At 43.8% G+C, this 23,716-nt stretch overlaps 2 protein-coding genes across 2 annotated transcripts in view; both read right to left on the reverse strand.

Annotated features, from left to right (window-relative positions):
* Positions 1 to 2,302: 2,302 nt before the first annotated feature.
* SLC35D3 (solute carrier family 35 member D3) lies at positions 2,303 to 5,538 on the reverse strand. The gene is made up of 2 exons (XM_060030516.1): positions 5,100 to 5,538; positions 2,303 to 4,076 (listed from the first exon to the last, which is right to left on the reverse strand). Exons 1-2 carry the CDS (start codon positions 5,536 to 5,538, stop codon positions 3,247 to 3,249), a joined length of 1,269 nt encoding a protein of 422 aa, XP_059886499.1. The 3' UTR covers positions 2,303 to 3,246.
* Positions 5,539 to 8,043: 2,505 nt separating this feature from the next.
* The window catches only part of PEX7 (peroxisomal biogenesis factor 7), a 91,252-nt gene continuing 75,579 nt past the window's right edge, over positions 8,044 to 23,716 (reverse strand). The window contains exon 10 of the mRNA XM_060029909.1: positions 8,044 to 13,716. Coding sequence (XP_059885892.1) covers positions 13,648 to 13,716 — 69 coding nt within the window. The 3' untranslated portion in view covers positions 8,044 to 13,647. The remainder of the gene's footprint in view (positions 13,717 to 23,716) is intronic.

The following is a 23,716-nucleotide window of genomic DNA, read 5'->3' on the forward strand; positions in this document are numbered from 1 at the left end:
TGGGCTCATCAACAGACTGGGCATGGTCAAAACAGAATCAGTGAGCTTGAAGATAGGTTAATAGAAACTTCTCAAACTAAAAGGCAAAAAAAAAAAAAAAAAATCTTCAGTCAGGTAAGGACTTGTGAGTTTCACCCAGCTTTGTCTTGGTGAACTATTGCTATTAATCATACAGACTAGTAGGCCCTCTGACACCACTTTTCAGGATGGCTAGTCTGATAGAAGTTTAGGTCACTGCTTCAGCTCTGTTCAGCAACCCACAGTAGCATGTACACACCCTCTCACCTGCACAGTTCTGGGAAATCTTTTACCCCAGAGCTTCTGATTGATCTATAACTCAGTTAACAATAGAGGGCTAGACAGAATCTGGGTAGGGGTCCAGCTCAGGGCCAGCATTGAGAAGGCCTGACATCATGCTGTGTTCCACAGACAGATTCCAGCTGAGAAGTGGCAAGTGAGTGTGAGGCAGGGCCTCCATCCTGAAGAATTGATAGAGGAACAGATTGTCAGTTGGGACCAGACACCAAAAGGCATACAAGGTGGGGGCCTATTCTCAGAAAAAGGGAGAATCCAAGTTGTCAGAAATGGGCACAAAGACAGGGTCACTCACGCGACAGTTGTGACTTCCAGCTGAGTCCCTCCCATGGTGATACTCTGGAGAATGTCAGAAGCCTCCTTCGTGCCTGACTCAATGCCTTGACAGAGCCCAAAGGTCAGGGTGGACCTGAGTCTGTGGATGGACTCAAGTGCTACTGACCATGGAGGAAGGATTTGCAAACCAGGCCATGGCTGCCACCTAATCATGCCCACCTGTGGCTGAGCTCCAGCACTAACTCCTATGCTGCCCTGCCCTGTGACTTGCTTGCTCCACGGACAGACTCCCAATCTTTGCCCAAACCAATGCATGTGACACTTTTGATCTTCCTGGTTTTTTTCTATCCTATCATACCCCTCTCACCCCTCCTACCATAGGTGTCTGTGATGGTTACTTTTCTATGACAACTGTCTAGGCTGTGGTGCCCAGTTGTTTGGTCCAATAGTAGTCTAAATGTTGCTGTGGAGACACTTTTTAAGATATAACTAGTATTTATACTCAGTAAACTTTGAGTAAAGGAGATTACCCTCCATAATGTGGGTGGGCCTCATCCAATCAGTTGAATGCCTTAAGAGCAAAGACTGAGGTTTGCAGAAGAAGGAATTTTGCCTCAAGACTGCAACATAAAAGCCCCACCTGAGTTTCCCACTTGCTGGCCTGTCTTACAGATTTTAGATTTGCCAACTCCCACAGTTGCCAATTCCTTAAAGTAGATAGATAGATCTTCTAGGTTCAGTATACACACACACACACACGCACATGCACACACACACACACACCTTCTTGGTTCTGTTTCTCTGGAGAATTCTAACTGATACAGTGTCTCCACAAGTTTATTGACAGAAAAGAGTTAATCTTTTTGTAATAAATGCAAACCAACAGTTTTAACCAAAAGGAATTCTTTTTTCAGTGAAAAACAATCATTTTATCCATTTGCCTGATAGTGGACTTAACAAAAATATATATACTTCATTCAACTTCGCTGCTTTTCACTAATTCTCAGCTTCACAGAGTTGCAGCAGGATGTTGCCTTCTGGCATGCCGGCATTACAACTAGCACTTAATTTGAAAGAAGCCAGTATAACTCTAGCCAACCATTCCTAACTGCAGCCAAGTGAGAGCTCCTACATCTTAAATGGCTTGTAGAGGTACCTATGGAAACAATCAACTGCCGTGAGAACAAGTCAACCAGACCCAGTCACAAACCATTACAAACCATTACAATGTCACTTAACCAACTTGTGGAGACAAACTGACGCCTCTGCTTTTTGCTCTGTTTTGATTTTTGGAAAAATAAAGAAAAATAAAGGACGCCACCATCTGAGACTCTCAGAAATATGCTGGCAAATAATGAGTGTCTTCACCCTCCAAGTACCTCTCCAGGAGAGGGCTGACAGGAAGACTTCCCCCTGGCTGCCCGCTACTATTATGTCTCAAACTCTATGTTAACTGAAGTCAGCTGTGGATGGCTTTCACACTGCAGCATGAGGCAGGACTTTATTTTACTTTACTTTTCCTTGACTGGAAAATGAGAGTGTTTTGATGCTGTTGTTGTTTGAAACCAAACTGCCATGCTAATTTAGGAAGCTCCTGATGGGATGGGCCCTGCATCCCAGAGACTAAAACACCACCATGGAAGGCAAACACACGCCACACAACAGCAAGAGGACACAGATGTGTCTAGAACAAATTTCTAACATTATCCCTTTTAGCAGAGAGACTCATACTTTATTTTGACAAATTTAAGATAGAAAAATATCATAAAGTGAATATAGCAGTTGCTCTTTTTGTAACACGGTTTGGATGTGCAGTGCAACTTGAAAGGCCTAGCTTAACAGAACGGTCTCATTTCTGTTTCGGTTTCAGTTAATACTGAATTATACGTCAGCCGTTGCATTTCCTTGAGAGAATACTGGACACAGTCAAACTGTTTTTTAAAAAGGTTATGGCATTCAGTAATAAATATTATAAAGCAATGAACCAAAACAACCTCTCCAATTGTTTTTATAATTACTAAAAGCCAACTTTAAACTTCATGATGAAAGCTAAGGATTCAGTTTCAAAATAGCTTTAACATTTTCTACCAATATATAATAGAATAGTAGAGCACTTATATATTTTTTAAAAGTGAGGAAATATTAGAGGAAACATATTTCAGATGACTATAAACAGTAAACATCAGTGTATTTAAAAATGTCATTTCAATAATATACTCTTCCCAGTTGGCCATAAAAACTATAGATCTAACTATCATCAAAAAGGTGCCCCTGCATGTAATCTTTGAGGTTACTAAGCGCTGCCATCATTTCTACACTCCATCTTTGTAGGGGGTGGTTGAAGGACTCTTGGTACATGCAGATACGTGGTTATGGTCATAATGAAAAAAATTTGCCAGGAGTCTGCAGCCGGAAACCCTGCCTTAATTTGTTAGTCACCTTCACATTCTTTTGTCTCTGTGATGCTCGGCTAAACTCGCGCTAAATTATTCACACGCCGTTGCTAATTTTGTTGCTGTCAGGCGTTTCAGCTTCTTTCTTTGCTTCCCTTCCCCACTCCTCAAAGCAAAATATTGGGCGGCTCCTCATTAAAATATGTCATCTCTAACATAGAAAATAAGTGTATGTACATATATACATATATGCATTTCCTTTTCAAGGACTGGGTAACTCTTCATTTTCTATCAAATAATCCTTCTTCATGTACTTGGTTCCCCTAACTAACCTCCACACTTCCAGGTAAGTATCCTTTAATGACCTCTTGCTCACTTCTGCAGGACTGTGTGAGATCTGCGAGCTCCCGGCCACCAGCGGGACTCCTCTGGGGCCGCCCCTCGCCTCTTGCCCACCCTGCTGAGTGGAGCCACCTGCTGCCGTCCCACCTTCCGACCCGCCACTTCCACCCTCCGCGGGCAGCTCCTCCAAGCCGAACGGCAGCTGGTCTCCACTTGGCTGCGCCTCCTCTCCCCCAGGCTGCGTCTCCAAGTCCTCGTAATTGCTTTGCTTTCTGGTTTCCAAAAATTTGGCCACGCAGTAAATAATGGAGCCCAGGGTGTTCACCACGACTCCGGCAATGAATAGAGAGGTGGGCTCCACATCGCTGAAGGCCACCATACCCACCGTGATGGTGGCGATGCTCTTCACCACCCCCACGAAGCTGGTGGTCACTGCTGAGTTGATGTAGGTGCAGTGCAGCGTAGTGAAGTTCATGGCACAGCCGATCAGGATGCAGGCCACGAAGATGCACACCATGGCCGGGTCCTTCCAGCCGGGGAAGGTCCAGGCGTGGATAGAGTCGCTGCTGGCGAAGGAGAAGATGACCAGCAGCGGGGTGGCGGAGACAGCGATGACGTACTGCGCGGTGAGCGGCCCGTGCTCCGTGTCGGCGCTCGCCTTCTGGATGAGCACCAGGTAGGCGGCGTGCACCAGCACCGCCAGCACGCCCGTCACGTACCCGATGGGGTCGCCGGTCAGGTCGCCGGCTCCTGGAGCGCATCAAGAGGCCGGAGGAGCCAGGGCAGGAAGGAAAAAGAGGAGACACCGGGTTGGCAAGGGTGGGTACCCACTGGGGCAAAGGCGTCTGTTGGAAAGTAGACAGGGTTCGCGCCCAGCTCTACCCACGCTTATCGAAAGGAAGAGCCAAGTTCAGCCAATGCCCAGTTCGAGGCAGGAGAGGCGCTCCTTCCCTTCCTTATCCCCGGGGGTCTCCCGTCTACCTCTATCCAAGACAGAGGCCCAGGACAGCGCAGATGCCCTCGGGGTAGGCGCTGTGGCTTCCCGAGCTGGCACGGATGTCACCCAGGCACGTGGTACGCCTGTCGCCTCCGGGGGGCACCGGAGGAGCGAGCGGGCCCCGGCTAGTGGCTTCTAACCGCCGGCGGGCTGGGAACCGGGCGAAGAACACCCTCCCCTCGACCCTCGAATGAAGGCACCCCGCTTCGCCAGCTCCCATCTCGCTCAGTCCTCCAAGCCCGGCCCGCACGGGTCTCAATCCAGTTGCCTCTGCCTCGCGCCCGCAGGCCCCCGCGCGGCGCCGGATATCCCAAACGAGCCCCGTGGCTCCAGCTTGGCTCCCGTCGTCCCTCCCTACTCCGGCCCCGAGTGACCCAGGGAAGTTCACGGCCTCCTCCATCCGTCTTGGTCTGGGGACTCTAGCTCCCAGGCTCAGGCTGCTCTCCCACCCCTCCCGGAGGAAGGAACGAATAAAGGGGGAAGACGGAAGGGTGAGGGCGAGAACGGAAGGGCGATACGGAGTGAGACGGGCGGGGGTCGGAAGCCAGGACGGGGGGCGGGGGAGGGGGCTCTGAAAGGGGGAGGCCGGAACCCTGGGGAAGGCTCTGCTGGGTCTCAGAAGTACCGTTTTCGAGCCGAGCGACCACGTTCAAAGCTTTCCGCCTCTCTCTGCCTCAGTCTCCCCATCTGGAAGTGAGGGCTTTGCCCTAAGTGATCTCCGCGGTCTCTGACTGGTGGGGTGGGGTGTACCGGGGGTCCGCGCGGGTCCCGCTCACCTGCCAGCGCCGCGCCGCAAGTGGTGATGAGCACGGCCGCGAGCACCCCCGGCGAGGGCGCGCCGTTCTTGAGCACCAGGACGCCGATGAGCATGGTGACCAGGGGCAGGCAGCGCTTGAAGACCACGTACATAGGCAGGCTGAGGCCGCGCAGGGACCAGAGCGTGAGGCTGGACTGCAGCGTGGAGAGCACGGTGACCCCCGCGAAGGAGCGAGCCAGGCTCAGGCCAAACGGGGGCACAGCGATGAACCCGAGGCGCCGCAGCAGCTCCAGGCTCAGCGCCGCGGTGGAGCTGGTCAGGCACTGCACCAGGGTCAGGAAGGTGAACTGGTAGCGGCTGATGAGGAACTTGAGCAGGATGTTGAGGGAGCCCGAGAAGACCCCGTGCGCGATGGCCACCGAGATGCCCAGCACGCGGCCCCGGCACAGCTGCCGCATCGCGCCTGCCCCGCCGCACCCGGCGGTGGTGGAGCTCCGAGACCTGCGGAAGGAGAGCGGGGAAGAGAGCCGAGAGGAGCGGAGCGAGGGCGGCAGGGGAGCCCGCCCAACACCACGGTGAAGGGCAGGGGGCGCCGGCTCGGCTGCAAAAGGGCAGCTCCAGCCGGGCGTCCTCGCGGCTCTGCGGCTCCGCGTCCGACTGCCCCGCAGCTCCGGGGAGGCAGTGACGGGGGCGGGGGACTCCGAAAAGTGGCAGGGGTGGGGGGCTGGTCTGAGAGGAGTGGCGGGAATCCTAGCGACAGCGATTTGTAAGTAGGTGACGAGCTGCGTTGGGTTGTGTCCCGTGCGGTTTCCCCGTCAGGGAGGACGCTCTGCGGTTGGAAGCCCCGGCAGCGGCCGCAAGCGGGACCGGACCTGCGCCCCTCGGGCACCTAGCACCCAGCCAGGCGGGCTCTCGGGGCGCGGTCCTCTGTTCTCCCGCATGGCCAGCTGCTCCCGCTTGCCCTTGCTTCCCGGCTCCGAGCTGAGGGGCGCAGGCTGGGGGATCGCGGGCACAGCTAAAGACTTTAGAAACAGCTGCGTTCCACGGTCGGGCACCGTTCATTAGCCGCAACAAGTGACAGCTCCCTCGGCCCCCTTCCCCCTGAGCTGCAGCGGCTTTCCCACCCACGGTTCCTCCCGGCGCAGCCGCGGGACCCTGTTCAGCTGCCGGCCAGGGAAGGGGAAAAGGTCGGTGCCAGCGGGCTGCGGGGCTCACGGATTCTCGCGCGCCAACGCCCCAATATCGAAGGAGCCCAGGGCCCCGGGCCGCCGCCGGGACGTGCTTTATTTAGAGCGGGAAGCTGGTCCCTCCCAGTCCCGGGCGACACGCTCTTCTGCCTGTGCGCCTTCCGAGGAGGGACCTGGAATTACGCTCGCGGCTAGGGGCGGGGGGAGGTTCCCGGGGGCGCCGTGGCCTCGCTGGGCAGCCGAGCCTGGGGCCGGGGACAGGGACGCCTATTCCAAGTGAGGCAAAGATGTGAAATAGGCAAAACAGCAGAAACTAAGTCCAAGTAGCCTCTACTAGTTCCGGAGGATCGCCGGGGCAACGGTTCCCAGGGGTGAGCGGGGAGAGACTGGCCGCTCTGGGGAATGGGGTGTGGGTGGAAGCAGGGGAGGGAGGGCGTGGTCCCAGGGGCAGAACGCGGACGTAGAGCCGAGCTTTCTCTGGATGCCCTGGAACCGACCGCCACCTGCGGAACCGTCACGGGCCGCTTTGGGGAGGACAACCCCTACCTCCTGCCTCCCCGGCCCAGGGCATGTCTGTCTCCCACAGGACTTGTGAACTGTTTACTTCTTACTTGGCTAAGAGTAAAAAGAATGAAATTCTTATTTTCTGCAGGTGCAAGACTTCTGTGTCCCTACGATCTGAATTTCGTTCCCTGGAAAGTAATGTCCGGACCGTAAACTCGGTAGCAATAGCGGGTTCGCTCAGCAGAGGTCACCACTAAGAGCACAGTTTAGTTTTCGCGCTGCCTAAAAATTACCGGCTTGGCCAGGATTCCGGAGCGAGGAAGAGCGCGCGAGATCGCGGCGCCCTACCTCTCTTTTCCTTCACTTCTATTACCCACCCACCCCCACTGGGATCCCAACCTTCTAACCACCACATTGCCCTAATACACACGGCACATTTCCCTACTAATTCTTTTGTTTTCTCCTCCATATTTCCACTTCTGTGCTAAACGTAACGCTTCCAGCCCAGATGTTGAAGCCGCGATTATTATTGCCGCAGCAGCAAAATAACAGTTTACATCAGGGACTGGTAGCATCACTGCAGTCCTTCATCTGCGGCAGCTTTGTGTGTGCTGGGAGCTCCCTTTGGTGGGAGAGCGCTTGGTCTCGACCAGTCCTCCTGCTGGTATGCCCAGGGCCTAGTAGGCCCCCAGAAGTGGGCACTCAATAAAATGCTTGCGGAATGGCCCCCTGTGGCAACCGGAAAGCATTATACTGAAAACTGTGCTTCCGGTTCCCTGGCGAATTCTTGGGTTTTGTAGCTACAAGCTATGGTTACACACTATTGGCTATTTCAGAGACTCTGTTTTTCAAGTGTTGATGTTCTTCCTTTAGAAAATAATGAGGTTTGAAGCAACAGTTGAAATTTATGTTTATATGTGTGGTGGTATAAGCATATATTCATAGTACACTCAGATAAAAACTTTGAAAATTAATTTTTTAAAGACAGCATCAGCTAATAACACATTTCCACTTCTGGGGACTATTCCAATTAAAGGATGGTTGTTTTAAGCCATATTAAGTGAATATAAAGAATTGTCTGCACAGACCTAGTTTTGGAATGATTCATTTCTGCCAGCAATTATAATTGCTTCCATTTGTGATACTAACATTAGGTAAAAGATTTGGGGCTGATTCAGCTCTCTTACCCTTCTCATTTAGGCAAGAATATTTAGCTTAATGTTTGAAACCTACATTGGCATGAAACAGTACATTTTCTCCATTTTACTGCATATAATTTTTTCCATTAGGGCTTTCATTTAAAAAAAATTTAATACCATCTCCCACACCAGTTACTAGATAATCTCCTAAAAGAAAAATGGGAAATCTTCTAAGGAAAAATGGGAAAAGTAAGAATACTATGTGTGTTAAAAAAAAAAAAAACCCAACTCTAAATGGCTTAAAAATATTTTTAAAAAAGTATTAATTGTCCACTACAGGCTTGTATTTGGGAGAAAATGAGGAGAGGGTTTCATTCAGTAACTATTTTCTTTAATTTCATGGGACTATGACAGTTTTTCAGGCCTTCAAAATATATAAGCATATATAAATAGATATCAGATTACATTAACCAAACAATTGATAACAAATCTGATATAGAGAACCAAATATAACAAAAAGAAAAAAAAAGAATACTATGTTTAGCAAGGTTAATTGAACATGAATGTAGATCTGAAGGTCAAAAAGCTATTTGACCTACTGGTATCAAGGGTCAAGACTCAACCTCCATTACCTTTGGAGCTACACAATAAATTCTGATGGCATTAAATAAATCCTTTAGCTCATTCATTCAACAAACATATACAGAGCTAGTATTTTGTACCAGGCAGTCTGTTAGCCACAGAGGATTCAAAGATGAGCACTCATCTTAGTCCTCAGGGATACACAGAGGGAGGTGAGGCAACACAATGACACTCATGCAACAGTGGGGGCCTGTGGCAGAAAGGAGAGTGCTGAGGAGGGCAATAGCATCGGCTTGAGAAGTGTGTCCTAGAAGGCTTCCTGGAGAAGGAAATACGGTCTTATTTCATTATTTTAATTGTAAAAGTAATACATGCTCATTATAGTACATAAAAGGAAAACAAACTTTGTAAGTAATAAGTGAACATGCTGTCTTCAGTATTCCCCACCCCCAGTCCCACTACATGGAGCTGGCTACTGTTGAGAGTTTGGCATGAACCTTTCAGTTTTTCTTGTGCACATATGTATACATACGTAATTCTCCCTTTAAAAAAAACAAAATTAGGATATCACACACATTTGTCTATAAAAGCATATTGTGGTAACCAGCCTCCAAGACAGCCCCCAGAGATGGCTGGCTTCCTCATATTCGCACTCCTGTTAACCCCGCCCACATTGTACAACAGTCAGTCTGAGTGCCCAGTAGAATGCAGCAGAGGTGATGGCATTACTCCTGAGATTAGTGTGCAGAAGACCGAGGCTTCCATCTTGAATTTTCTCTTTCTCTTGTATCATCCAGTCTGGAGGAAAGCCAGATGCCATGTCGTAGGGACACTCAGCCAGCCAGTGCAGGGTTCTACAGTGAGCATCTGAGGCCAGCTAACAATCACGTAAGTGACTTTGGAAGCTGACCCTTCAGCCCCAGTTGAGCTTCAGATGTCTGCAGACCTAGGTGACGGGCTTAACTGCAATGTCATGAGAAAACCTAAGCCTAAACGAAAACAATGCAGCTAAACTACTCCTGGATTCCAAACCTCTAGAAACTGTAAGATAAATAAATGTTTGTTGCTTTAAGCTGCTAAGTTTTGGGGTGATTTGTTACACAGAAACAGATAACACACATATCAATAACAATCTGTTTTTCCATGTCAGCACACACAGTTCTACCTTATTCTTTAAATGACTGTTCTGTCATACAATCTTTCTTCTCCAGACAGGCGTCTAGGTTTTACCAAACACTGATGTAATGATTACCCTTGGAAATTTGTTCTTAGATACTTCTGTAAGGATTTGGTGGGTACAGGCAGGGAATCCTAGACCTGAAACTGCTGGGTCAATGGCTAATTTAAAACCTTCGTTGCCAAACTGCCTTCCAAGAAGGTGTATAACGGTACTTTCGCTTTAACCGATATTGGATAGTATCAATATTTTAAATGTCTGCCAAACTAATAAGCAAAAGAAGTCTTTGTCATCAATGAGACAAAGTTCAACTAAGTATCCTTTTGCAGTATATTAAACACTTGTTTTCCTATTGATATCCTTTGTTGCTTTTATGTTTGGTTGTCTTCTTAGTGATTTTTAAGAGCTCTTTATAAATTCTGGATATTAAATCATTTGTTACATATGTTGCAAATATATCCTTCCAATATGTCTTCTTTTAGCTTTGCTAAGAGTGTGTTTTGCTATTTTAATTTTTGTGTGTTGTCAAACTTTTTCTTTAGTCATTTCACATGACTTTCAAATAAATGATGGGTAAGAATTTGCCAAGCCAAGAGCAGGGTAATGCAGGCACCTGGACTACCTTAAGCTAAGATAGAAATGAAAACCTGCATTATTTACACAGGGAGTTAGTGAGCACACTGGTGCTGCTGGAGCACAAAGTTCGTGACAATGTGGAGAGAAGCCACGCTGCAGAGAGTGGCAAGGGCTAGCCCCAGAGGACTTTGGCCGCCTGGTTAGTAAGCTTGAACTTTTTCCCGTAGACAATCTTATAAGCAGAGAAAAGGTTTACACTGAAATTGACGTAGTCAGATTGCACTTCAGATCAGCCTCCGGCAGCTGTGTTGAAGAGGATGACTCCAAGTGTACAGAACTTGAAACAGACACATCATTTAGGAAGCTGTTGTGATCATCCAGAGAAAAGCTAATGACGGCTTGAACTAGGGCAGTGGTGTTTGGATTGAGGGGAAGAGACAGAATGGAGAAGTATTTAGGGTGTGAGAGGGATAGGACTTAGTGACCTATTTGATGTGCCTTCGACTGGAGAGGTGGGAATAAGGAAAGGAACAAGGATGGCATCTAGGTCTTTAGCTTGAGAGCCTGGGTAGACAGTATTGATAACAAATGAAAAAAGCATGTGCAGGAGGAGCCCATTTGGTGAGCAAGATGAATTTGGTTGAAAGAAAATGAGTGCAAAGGCTGAGGGAGACCCAAGTGGGGAAGGCAGGAGATTTGGGAGTAGTCAGTATGGAAGTCAAAAACACGTAAGTGGATTATCTCTTTCAAGAAGAGGCCAGTTAAGTAAGAAATTAATGAGTTCATTGCTGGAAGAGTCAAATTATAGCTAAGATATGCAGAGAACACTCACTGCCAAAGGCAGAAGGGATGGCTGGCTCTCAGCCTGGGTCTCCCTGGGGTTGATATACTTTAGGGTCACCCCAGACCCAGGGTCAGCTTCTTAGCGCTTTAGACTTGGAAACACAATTTTGCCAGTTTTCTCAGGAATGATCAGGATCTAGTCACCAGCGTGTCCCACAGCTTTACTATTTCTCAGTGGGCCAACTTCTGTTATTCCTAGGAAAAGGTGGCCACATGGCAGGACCAGACCCAGTCATAGCAGATTTCAAATTCCAGCTCCACATTTCCGCTATGACTCCCGAGAGCCTTCGTTTCCTTGTCTGGAAAATGGGAGGGCTTCCTTGCAGGGACGTTATAAAGATTAAAGGGGATTAGATACAGAAAGCATCTCATGTAATGCCCAGATCACAGAAGATGCTCAGTGACCTGAGTTCCCCTTTCCTGCATCCACTCCTCAGTGCTGTGCTGTCACTGCAGGTGCAGGAGGAACTTGGGGAGGCAGGCAGGATGAAACCCAAGAACTCAGTTGCCAGGAGACAAATTCTAATTTTCCCAACTAGAAGAATGACTGGTTGTCCTCTAAAATCCAGAGGCTGCTCGGCTTGTGAATTACCAAGAATTCCAAAATCATGTGCATTCCCTTTCAGGACACAATCCAGCTCCTTTTCCTCTAGTTTGCCAATCCTAGCTCAGGGAACTCACTGAAGAAATGTTCACCCACCCTCCTTCAGATTGAGAGACTCCAAGCACCTGAGTTAAGTATTATGAAGTTAGGGTTCTAAACATCTCTAACCTCCCTGAAATAGAGGGGAAATAAATCAAGAGAGATATTAGTTTTTAAATCACAAGTATTTGTTTCAAATGATACATGGTAGATTATTTTAATAAAATCTCTTGCATTCTAAAAGAAAAATAAGTAATTTCATTTCACTGTAAATATGATCTGGGTTAGGTATTTAAAAAGGTCTATTATAAATTCTGCCGATACAGAGAACATTCACTGTGAACCCACTTTTATTGAACTGCATGCAACACAGAGCAGCTCTACGAACCAACCTAATAATCGTGACCCATCGAAGGATGTGTTTGAGCACCTTGTTCCTTACAAGACATTCATGTGAAGCAGTGTCCTCTCTATGGGGGCCTCTCAAAAACAATTAGCACTGATTGGTCTAAGAACTGAAAAGAGTTATACTTTCTGTGAGACCATTCATTCATTTGACAAATATGCATTGAGCACTTTCTACGTGCCAGGCATGGTGCTAGGGCCAAGCCAGGGACTAGGACGAAGTCCTTGCCCTCAGGCCTTGGGCAGCATTGTGTACTTGACCAGACTTCCCATTTATGCTGCCAGTGGCAACTTTCTGGGACTTTAAGGCATATATTTTCAAGCCCACTCCTGGCTCCACTTTATGTCTCCTTTTGTTCCTGTGGGCTTGTTTTTGTGTTTTGTAAGCTTACTTTTTTTTCTGTAACAAGTAAACAGGGAAATATGTAAATTAGACAATATACATACATTTACATTTATCTTTGTTCTGATTACTACAAGTATATTTTGCTCTTTAAAAAAATCTCAAAAACTTGTTAAAAATTTAATGACAATCTTCGCCATTTATAACGTTTTATTTTAACATTATATAAAAACATAAGTGTTATGCAAAGTTGTCTATTCCACTAATTTTTCCCTTTTAACCTAATTCTTTATAGGTCGTCACACCTAAAGGTTTTTCAAGACTTAGGGAGGTAGTAAGGAGGGTTTACAGCATTACTTAGGGCTTTCATTACTTAGTTTCAAGGGTAATTGCTTGAAACCTTGGTGGGACCTAAGACTTTTTGCCCAGTGACCAGTTTTTTAAAAATCTGATTGTAGAGAAATAGGAAGAGAGACATAGGGTCATGGGTATAATATCTAAAAATATTTGAATAAATGTAAAATACATGTAAGCTCTTAACTCTCTGCATCCATGTTCTTAAAGCATGACAGACACCAGTCCTTGAAAGAATCTCATTCATTCCATGTATCAAGCACACAGTAGACGCTCAATAAATAACTGCTGAATAAATCAGTGATTATTAGAGCCCTGTTACTGAACCATAGGTATATCTATATTATATAGTGTTATATATATATATATATATATATACACTATATTAGAAAAAGTAACCTTGTTGGGGGTGTCATAAAATCATAAATGATCAAGGGATGCAGTTTATTGAGATTTTTATCAACAGCAGTGATATTTTCATCAAAAATGGCAAATTAAAAATGAAATATATCAATATAATCTATAGATCTCTCATATTTTAATCCATTTTATACTAGAAAGGTTATATTTTAATAGATACTATAAGATATATCATAACTTCAATATTCCTTAGGATTTTAAGAAATATGGCTCATGTACCAGAAGCTTAAATAGTGAGCCAAAGTCTTTATCAGCTTCCTCAAAACTGATTCCAGAATACATTTTTCAATTTTCAATCTGAATAGTATATAAAAACATAAACTCTATGTTATCAATCATTTATTTCCTGCTAAGCAGTTCTTCAGTCATATCCTTTGTTTCTGAGTAGTTTATCTCAAGCAGGCATGGTAAGACAAATAGGATCATATATCTTTATTGTTTCATCCCAAGCACAGTCAGCCACCTGAAAACAAAAAGGAAACATAATCTACAAATGTTCAAAACTGGCAGAAAAGCCTAAGTCTTTTAGAGTGTAAGTAGATCATCCAGCAGGGAACATCTCTTTAAATAGGAAGTACACAGGGACACGTTTTTGAAAAAAGGTCTATTTTCCCTTTTTAAGATACACTTTGGGGACTGGTTCCAAATGATTGAAGTTGCCTGTAAGGATTTCCTGGCAGAGCTACATAATTCCCTATAGGTCCTGAGATAAATGTTGAAAAGATACATTCCTAAACTGTGAACCAAGGCATCATACTAGCTATTGTGGGGATAAAAAAGGAGGTGAAGTATAGCTCTTGCCTTCAAAGAATGGCTCATTCAAAACCAAAAGTGGAAAGTGCTCTAATAGAGAGTCTCAGGGGAGGAACTCTTTGAATCCAACTGGGGCAGTGTCAGAAGATTTCACAAATGCCGTGGCATTCACACTGGCCCTCTTTAGGGGCAGACATGGGAGATATGGACATTCGAGTCCAAAAAGTCACATAAAAACATGAAGGGAAGATAGTTCATGGTGCTCAGGAACTGTGTGTTAAAAATTTGGTAAGTGTAGCAATGTCTCAGGGTATAAGATTACTATATAAAATCAATCATATTTCTGTATACTAGCAAGAAAAAATTTTTAAATTACAGTCAAAAAATTAATTTACAATAGCATCAAATAACAAAATACTTAGCAACACATTTAACAACAGATATGCAAAATGTCCACACTAAAACACAGCTGAGAGAAATTAAAGAAGGCCCAAATAAATGGAAAATATACCACGTTCATGGGTTCAGTATTTAAGAAGTTAATTCTCCCCCCAAATAATTTATAAATAATTCATAATCCCAGCAGGCTTTTTAATAGAAATGGAGAAAGTGACTTTTAAAGTTGAAGTAGAAAGGCAGAGGACCTAAAATAACCACAAAAATCTTGGCAAAGAACAACGAAGTTATACTACTTACACTGTCTGACTCAAGACTTATCATAAAACTACAGTAATCAAGACAATGCAATACTGGAATAAGGATATACAAGTAGGTCAAAGGAACAGAACATACTCAGGAATAGACCCCACACTCGGACAGCTGCTTTTCAACAAATGTACCAAAACAATCCAACAGGGAAAGAAGAGTCTTTTCAACAAATGATGCTAGAACTGGATGTCCATATGGAAAAAAATGAACTCAACCCCAACTTCACACCATAAACAAAAGTTCATTTGAGATGGATGGCCCACAGACTGAAATATAAAAGCTAATGGTATTAAGCTTTTAGAAGAAAACACAGGAGAATATAGTCTCAATCTAAAGGTGAGTAAAGATTTCTTAAACAGGAAGCAATAACCATAAAAATTAGATAACTTAGACTCAATCAAAAATAAAACTTTTGCTCATCAAAAGACACTGCTAAGAAACCGAATAAGCAAAACACAGAATGGGAGAAAATGTTCACAAAACATATATCTGGCAAAGAACTTGTATCCACAATATATAAAGAACAACTATAACTCAATAATAAAAAGACAACACAAATAAAAAAAAATTTTATTAACAGATAAAAAAAGATATATGAATGACCAATAAGCACATAAAAATATTCACCATCATTAGGCAGCAAGGAAATGCAAATAAAACCCACCATGAGATTCCACTACTTACTCATAAGAAGGGCTAAAATTTTAATTTTAGCTAGACAATATCATATGTTAGCAGGGATGTAGAGCAGCTCTAACTCTCATACCTTGCTGGTATAACCACTCTTTGGAAAACTGCCCATTCCTTATAAAGTTAAACATATACCTAGTGATTCCATTCCTAGAGGGGTTTCCAACAGAAATGAAAACATCTTCACAAAGCAATGTATGCAAGGACGTACACAGCAACTTCATTCACAATACCGCATAACTGGAAACAACCAAAAGACAGACAAAAGAATGGGTAACAAATTGTAGTAAATTCGTGCAACAGAATGTTGCTAAGCAAAACAATGGAGGGAACTACTGATGGGCACGAGAACATGGATGAATCCCACAGATAATAAGTGGAGGGAAAGAAGCCAGAAACAAAAGAGTACATTCAGGAGATTCCGTCATGTAAGTTCTAAAACAGGCAAAACTAATCTAAGATGAAAAAAAAAACTAGGGCTTTGGTTTGTTTTGTCTTTTCAGCTGGAGGGAGGGATGGGGCTAGGGAAAGTCTGGAAAGGGGTACAAGGGAATTTTGGAGGAAGATGCAAATGTTTTGTATTGAGATGGGATGTAGATTACACAAGTGTATCTGTCAAAAACCTATATCTAAGATTTGTACATTTCAGTGTATGTAGATGATACCTAAAAATAGTAAGAATAATAATGACAACAACAATAATAGCAATAATAATAATGAATGAGGAGTGGGACATGAGTAGAGGAATAAACAAAACAAGAATGTTGATTGATAATTGCTGAAGCTGGATAATGGAAGTGCATTATCCTATTGTTTGCTTTTTATACATTTGAAATTTTCCACAATAAAATAAGAAGAAGAAATGAAAAAATGTAGATAGTAACATGAAGGATGAAGTAGCAGGAGAGGGAATTGACCAAAGTTATTTGCACTGTATTTCCCATCCTTTAATGGTTGCAAAGGCTGAAAGTTATATAAGGGAACTCACAGTCCTGGTCAATCTAATTACCTGGCTGTCACTATAGAATACAGGAACTGCTCAGATTAATCAGAACATATTAACTCCTTATCATTCATTAACAATATCTCAGATCAGAATCCAAGCTAGAGAAAGCATTAGAGACCTTTCAGTCAAACTTTTTTCATTTAAGCATTAAAAACCAGACTCTTCAAGATTTGGTTGCTACCCACTTCTTTTATTCTCACTGCACCAGGCTCACACACTCAAATCCTGGCATCTTGTTCATGCCTCTGTGCTCTTATCCTCTCACTGATCCCCTCCCCTGAATAACCTCTTTCTCCTTCCCTTTCCCTCTGCCCCTCACCTTGTTTTGCCTGGAGATGACACCTCTTTTGGGAAGAATCCATTTAAGCATTACCTCCTCTGTGAAGTCATTCACTGTACCTATAATAATCAGCTGTGCTTATTTATTGACACATGTGTCTTCAGCTCTTTGAGGGCATGGACCATGTCATGTTCCATGTCGTAACAATGACACAATGAAGATTAGCTCAAAGAATGTATTTTATAGATTAAGATTGCAGAGATTAATTTTTTCTCATAACCACACTAGAGCAGCGGAGTTGGAACCAGAACCTAAATCTGTTGAGTCTGTCCACTGAAAATAGTGCCTCACAAAAGGCCAACTGACACTCATCACCTGCCTAATCCTGCAACTGTAAATTTTTTTTTTTTTTTTTTTTTTGCGGGGCGCAGGCCTCTCACTGTTGTGGCCTCTCCCGCTGCGGAGCACAGGCTCCGGACGCGCAGGCTCAGCCGCCATGACTCACGGGCCCAGCCGCTCTGCATGTGGGATCTTCCCGGACAGGGGCACGAACCCATGTCCCTTGCATCGGCAGGCGGACTCTCAACCACTGCGCCACCAGGGAAGCCCGCAACTGTAAATTTTTATACCACGGAATATAAAGATCATTATACAAATTTATCCGTCTCACCTATGTATATTTTTTTCCAAGTGCTGGGCCTTTCTGTATGTTAAGTGTCAACTACTATGGAGAAAAGGATCAGAGAAATGAGACGTAAGCTTCTAATATAAGGTATCCGTAAATTACCTTTCTGAATCCCTATTTAGCACCCTTCAATCCAGCTTCTTAATTACTTAGAGCTTATAAACAGATGTCAAGGCCACTGAATCAGCAAATGTTCATAATTCTGTACTACATTAATTGGTAATATGAGAAAGACTTAAAACTGCAATGATACAGAATTATGAACAGATTGACTCAAATTAATGCAAACACTATTTCTCCATTAACTAATTAATTAAACCCCATCTAGTGCTATAAGTTTTAAAAAGCTAACAATTAAAAAAATAATAAGGTAAGAAGCACTTTAGTAAACTAACAATGCAGCTCCAGATTCTCTAAGGAAGGCACTGTAGAGACTTCCTGGTAAAGAAAGGTGACGGTGTGGTCGCTGTGGGTCTCGGGTTAGGGGGCACTCATTAATTACCATCACCACCCCAATGGCCTTAAAGGCATTCTATAACTTAGGGTAAACATGGGGCTTTTTCTTTTTTAATTTTATTTATTTATTTATTTTTGGCTGTGTTGGGTCTTCGTTTCTGTGCGTGGGCTTTCTCTAGTTGTGGCGAGCAGGGGCCACTCTTCATCGCGGTGCACAGGCCTCTCACTGTCGCGGTGTCTCTTGTTGCGGAGCACAAGCTCCAGACGCGCAGGCTCAGTAGTTGTGCCTCACGGGCCCAGCCGCTCCACGGCATGTGGGATCTTCCCAGACCAGGGCTCGAACCCGTGTCCCCTGCATTGGCAGGCAGATTCTCAACCACTGCGCCACCAGGGAAGCCCCTGGGGCTTTTTCTTAATTTCCCAAACTACCTATCTGAGGCCAGCCTAAAAGACATTTAAAAAAAAAAAAAAAAAAAGACTGCTAAAAATAAGGGTTAACAAAAAGACCAAAAAATAAACAAACAGATGACATGATAATAAAAAATCTGCTTTACTGGATGAGATCTACTCATTGCTTTAGCTTGTCAAACACAGCAAGGAATCTTTCCCAGGTCTCATCCTGCTTCTCCACAACAAGCCATCTTTCCCTCCCATCCCTGGGAATGCACTCCTGCCATGAAGACTCCTTCAAGGCCAGAGTCAGCATAGAGAATGAGAAGACGATAACAGGATATCTCCTTCCTCATCTACCGAAGATCCTCTTTCTCCGTTTCAGTCTCCTATATGAGGACTCATTTCTTTGCTCCTTACCTTGCTGTCAGGAAAAACTGTGAAAGATTGCAATCAGCAAAAAGATTGCTAGGTGTTCTTTCAGCAGAATGCTGGCATTGTCCTAGAGCCCCACAGGGTTATCTGATTCTATAGGGGTCTATGCCTTCCAATGTCTTTGACTGGATTATTTTACAACTCTAAAGTTATAGAAAACTGATAGTAATCAAATGATTCTCAGCCATTAAAATTGCAAATGAAGGTTGTCCTGTGGAGATGCAACTGATGCCTCATCCTGTCTCCCAAGAGATGATTCTAATCATTAAATGTTACTGCCTTATAGATACTGACCGGTTCTGCACCTATTAGTAAATTCATTTTCACATTCAGCAATTGCCTATATGTGTTTTTTCTTCGGCTCCTTTGAGCTAGTTGTAAAATCCTTCACAAGTTACATAAGGTCTTTGACACATGTTCATGCTATATTTGTATGAGAGCCATGACTGCCATTTTGAAAATTATCCTTTAACATGGCCACAGAAAAGCCATTTCATTAAAAGAACACACATGAAATGGGGATAGGGGCCGATAATTATACTAGGAAAAAGAGGCTAAGAATAACTGCTAAAATGGGGTATGAAATTGAGCTCTATCTCCACCTTCTGACAGCAAAGCTGACAAATGCAAACAGTAATGTAAGATAAGCAAATAGCATAATAAATTTACCAGTTCATCAGAGGAGATAAAGTTTTTTCTAGAACTTGACTATAAGAGAAATATATAATAATATACCTCCACTACAAAAAGCATTCAATACCAAAAGAGTGGATTTACAAGAGATACAAGTCATTCTTCATATGGCTGTTTTTAAAATAAACATCTCAACCCTCAATTGAGACAAAAGCATACTATTAAACTGTAGTTTCCTAGAGGCATTTCTATTGGGCAGTAGTTCTCAAGCTTTGGCATGCATTAGCATCACCTGGAAGGCTTGGTAAGACAGATGACTGCCATCCTCACAGCACTGGTCCTCAAGGTGTGGTCCTGGGAGCAGCTTCATTGGTATCACCTAGGGCTGATCTACAGCTGGGGGTCTTTTTTTTTTTTTTTTTTTTGCGGTACGTGGGCCTCTCTCTGTTGTGGCCTCTCCTGTTGCGGAACACAGGCTCTGGACGCGCAGGCTTAGTGGCCATGGCTCACGGGCCCAGCCGCTCCGCGGCACATGGGATCTTCCCGGACCGGGGCACGAACCCGTGTCCCTTGCATCGGCAGGCGGACTCTCAACCACTGCGCCACCAGGGAAGCCCCAGCTGGGGGGTCTTTAAACCAAGGTCCACAGATGGGCTTCAGAAAGTCCACAATGCAGTATTTTGTGGGTATATACATTTTGAGGGGAGGGGAGAGAAAAGCAATAATTTCCTTCAGAGTCTCAACCCCTGGCCCCCCAAAAGTTAATCCAGAGCATTCACCAGCTGAGTATTATAAATACGTAGGGAAGAGTCTAATATGCAGCCAGAAATGAGAGCCTCTAATATAGAACCCCCGCTATACAGTCCTCCCTTAGTATCTGCAGGGGACTGGTTCCAGGACCCCAACACACACCAAAATCCACGGATGCTATAGCCCCTTATACAAAATGCTGTAGTATTTGCATGTAACCTACATACATTCTTCCATATACTTTTAAATCACCTCTAGATTACTTATAATGTCTAATACAATGTAAATGCCATGTATATAGTTGTAAATACAATGTAAACGCTACAGAAATAGTTGACAGTGTGTGGCAAATCAAGTTTTGTTCTTTGGAACTTTCTGGAATTTTTTTCCCCTAATATTCAATCTGCAGTTGGTTAAATGTGTGGATGGGGAACCTGTGGGTACAGAAGGCTGACTGTATATCAATTAACAGGACTTTTGTCCTGTGCACTAACCTGGACTTCTTTGGGAGTACTTTATGTGCAGGAATTTTTTGTTGTTGACTAAAAAGAGATTTAGCATTATTCAAATAATCTTCTAAAGGAAAATTTCTCTTCCTTTCTTGAGGAGAAAGAAGAGGTTAATTTGCCACTAATACAATGGAAAACACCTTGTGCCATGTTTTCACATTTTTATTTAGAATCTAAGCTTCAAATCTGGTAGGTTGATATGTGGTAGGAAGACCGTGAATTGGGAGGAGGACTAAGAAAGAAGAAACATGACTGAACTATCTTTAAAGAAAAACACTAGTCCTACCTGAAGCCTTCTTAACCAAAAGTTTACATAGCTTCCGGATCTTATTCTATTGATACGTAAGCAAGTATCCAGAATTTACTTAAACGCATTAGAAAATTTTATTACCCATTTAAACTATGGTTAATAACAATATTTTTATTTTACTCATTTTATTTGAGATTTGTACCCTGGTGAGTTCTAAATGGGCTAAAACCCACAGGGCCAAATTAAGGAAATACAGATTTAAAAAAATCTGTTCTAAAGGGAACAAATGGAGCAAAATCTTTCAGGCATCAGAGCTGAGCACATTACCACACTTGCACAATAAATTAGGCTCTATGCTTTATGACAACTAAGAAGAAAGTGACAGTCCTCTGGGCAATATAGCTTCTGTTTTCTAACAACATTCACATATGGATGTAAACACTTTTGTACAACTAAACCTAAACAGGATCTTTTTAGAGTCACTGATTACATGTCTTGAGCAAATCTGTACTCCTTGTGTTTTGTATATAATAAACCTTTAATAAATGCTTGTTGAATAAATGAATGAATGAATCCATGTATGCGCAGTGATTTTCCTCCTCCAAAGATTTTCTTGAGTAGAGCCTCAAATGTGGTAACGAGCACCTAATCAGGTGTGAGGTCAGAGATCTGGGTAAAGGCAAAAAGTTTTATAGGATTTGGGGGATAAATGGAATTTCTGAGCACCATGAATACAGGTATACCTCGTCTTATCGTGATTCGCTTTATTGTACTTTGAAGATACTGTGGTTTTTTATAAATTGAAGGTGGCAACCCTGCATCAAGCAAGTCTACTGACACCATTTTTCTAACATTTGCTCACTTTGTGTCTGTGTCACATTTTGGTAATTCTTGCAATATTTCAAGTGTTTTCATTATTACTATATTTGTTATGGTCATCTGTGATCAGTGATCTTTCACATTCCTATTGTAATTGTTTTGGGGTGCCACGGCTGTGCCCATACGAGACAACAAACTTCATCAATAAATGTTGTTTGTGCTCTGACTGCTCCACCAGCTGGCCATCTGCCCCATCTCGCTCCCTCTCCTCAGGCCTCTCTACTCCCCAAGACAGGTCAATTAACAACCCTACAATGGCCTCTAAGTGTCCAAGTGAAAGGAAAAGTCGCATGTCTCTAACTTTAAACCAAAAGCTAGAAATGATTAAGCTTAGTGAGGAAGGCGTGTCAAAAGCCAAGACAGGGCTTCCCTGGTGGTGCAGTGGTTGAGAGTCCGCCTGCCGATGCAGGGGACACGGGTTCGTGCCCCGGTCCGGGAGGATCCACATGCCGCAGAGCAGCTGGGCCCGTGAGCCATGGCCGCTGAGCCTGCGCGTCCGGAGCCTGTGCTCCGCAATGGGAGAGGCCACAACAGTGAGACGCCCGTGTACCGCAAAAAACAAAACAAAACAAAACAAAAAAGCCAAGACAGGCCCAAAACCAGGCCTTTTTCACCAGTTAGCCAAGCTGTGAATGCAAAAAAAAGAGTTCTTGAAGGAAATTAAAAGTGCTACTCCAGTGAGCACACGAATGATAAGGAAGTGAAACAGCTTTATTGCTGACATGGAGAAAGTTTTAGTGGTCTGGATAGAAGATCAAACCAGTCACAACATTCCCTTAAGCCAAAGCCTAATCCAGAGCAAGGTCCTAACTCTCTTCAATTCTATGAAGAAATGAAAGAGGTGAGGAAGTTGCAGAAGAAAAATTTGGAGGAGCAAAGGTTGGTTTATGAGGTTTAGGGGAAGAAGCCCTCTCCATAACATAGAAGTTGAAGCAGAGGGTGCTGATACAGAAGCTACAGCAAGTTAATCCAGAAGATCAAACCAAGACAATGAGCTGGCTGCACTAAACAACACACTCCCAACGTTCAGACTACTAAACAGGCTACTTTTGGAAGAAGATGCCATCTTGGACTCTTACAGCTCAAGAAGAGAAGTCAATACCTGGCTTCAAAGCTTCAAAGGACAGACTGACTCTCTCATCAGGGGCTAATGTAGCTGGTGACTCTAAGTTGAAGCCAATGTTCATTTACCATACTGAAAATCCTAGGGCCCTTAAGAATTATGTTAAATTGACTCTGCCTGTTCTCCAGAAATGGAACAACAAAGCCTGGATGACAGCACCTCTGCTTACAAAATGGTCTGCTGAATATTTTAAGCCCACTGTTGAAAACTACTACTCAGAAAAAAGATTCCTTTCAAAATATTACTGCTCATTGGCAATGCACTTTGGCCACCCAAGAGCTTTGATGGAGATGTACAATTAGATTAATGTTGTTTTCATGCCTGCTAACACAACATCCATTCTGCAGCTCATGGACCAAAGAGTAATTTTGACTTCTAAGTCTTATTATTTAAGAAAAACATTTCATAAGGCTACCATAGATAGTGACTCTTCTGATAGATCTGGGCAAAGTCAACTGAAAACATTCTGGAAAGGATTCACCATTCCAGATGCCATTAAGAACATCCATGCCTCATGGGGAAAGGTCAAACTATCAACAAGAACAGGAATGTGGAAAAAGCTGATTCCAACCCTCATGGATGACTTTGAGGAGTTGAAGACTTCAGTGGAGGAAGTAACTGCAGAGGTGGTGGAAACAGCAACAGAGCTAGAATTAGAAGTGGAGCCTGATTGAATTGTGATTCAATTCAATGAACTGCTGCAATTTCATGATAAAACTTTAACAGATGAGGAGCTGCTTCTTATGGATAAGCAAAGAAAGTGATTTCTTGAGATGGAATCTATTCCTGGTTGAAGATGCTGTGAAGACTGTTGAAATGACAAAAAAGGATTTAGAATATTATATAAACTTAGTTGACAAAGCAGCAGCAGGGTTTAAAAGGACTGACTCCAATTTTGAAAGAAGTTCTACTGTGG

The sequence above is a fragment of the Delphinus delphis genome, chromosome 14, assembly GCF_949987515.2.
Source record: "Delphinus delphis chromosome 14, mDelDel1.2, whole genome shotgun sequence".
Lineage (NCBI taxonomy): Eukaryota > Metazoa > Chordata > Mammalia > Artiodactyla > Delphinidae > Delphinus > Delphinus delphis.

Coding starts and splice junctions, on each gene's coding strand:
- SLC35D3 (XM_060030516.1), bottom strand. CDS start 5,538: ATGCGGCAGCTGTGCCGGGGCCGCGTGCTGGGCATCTCGGTGGCCATC. Junction 4,077..5,099: donor TTGCGGCGCGGCGCTGGCAG/GTGAGCGGGACC, acceptor GATGCGCTCCAG/GAGCCGGCGACCTGACCGGC.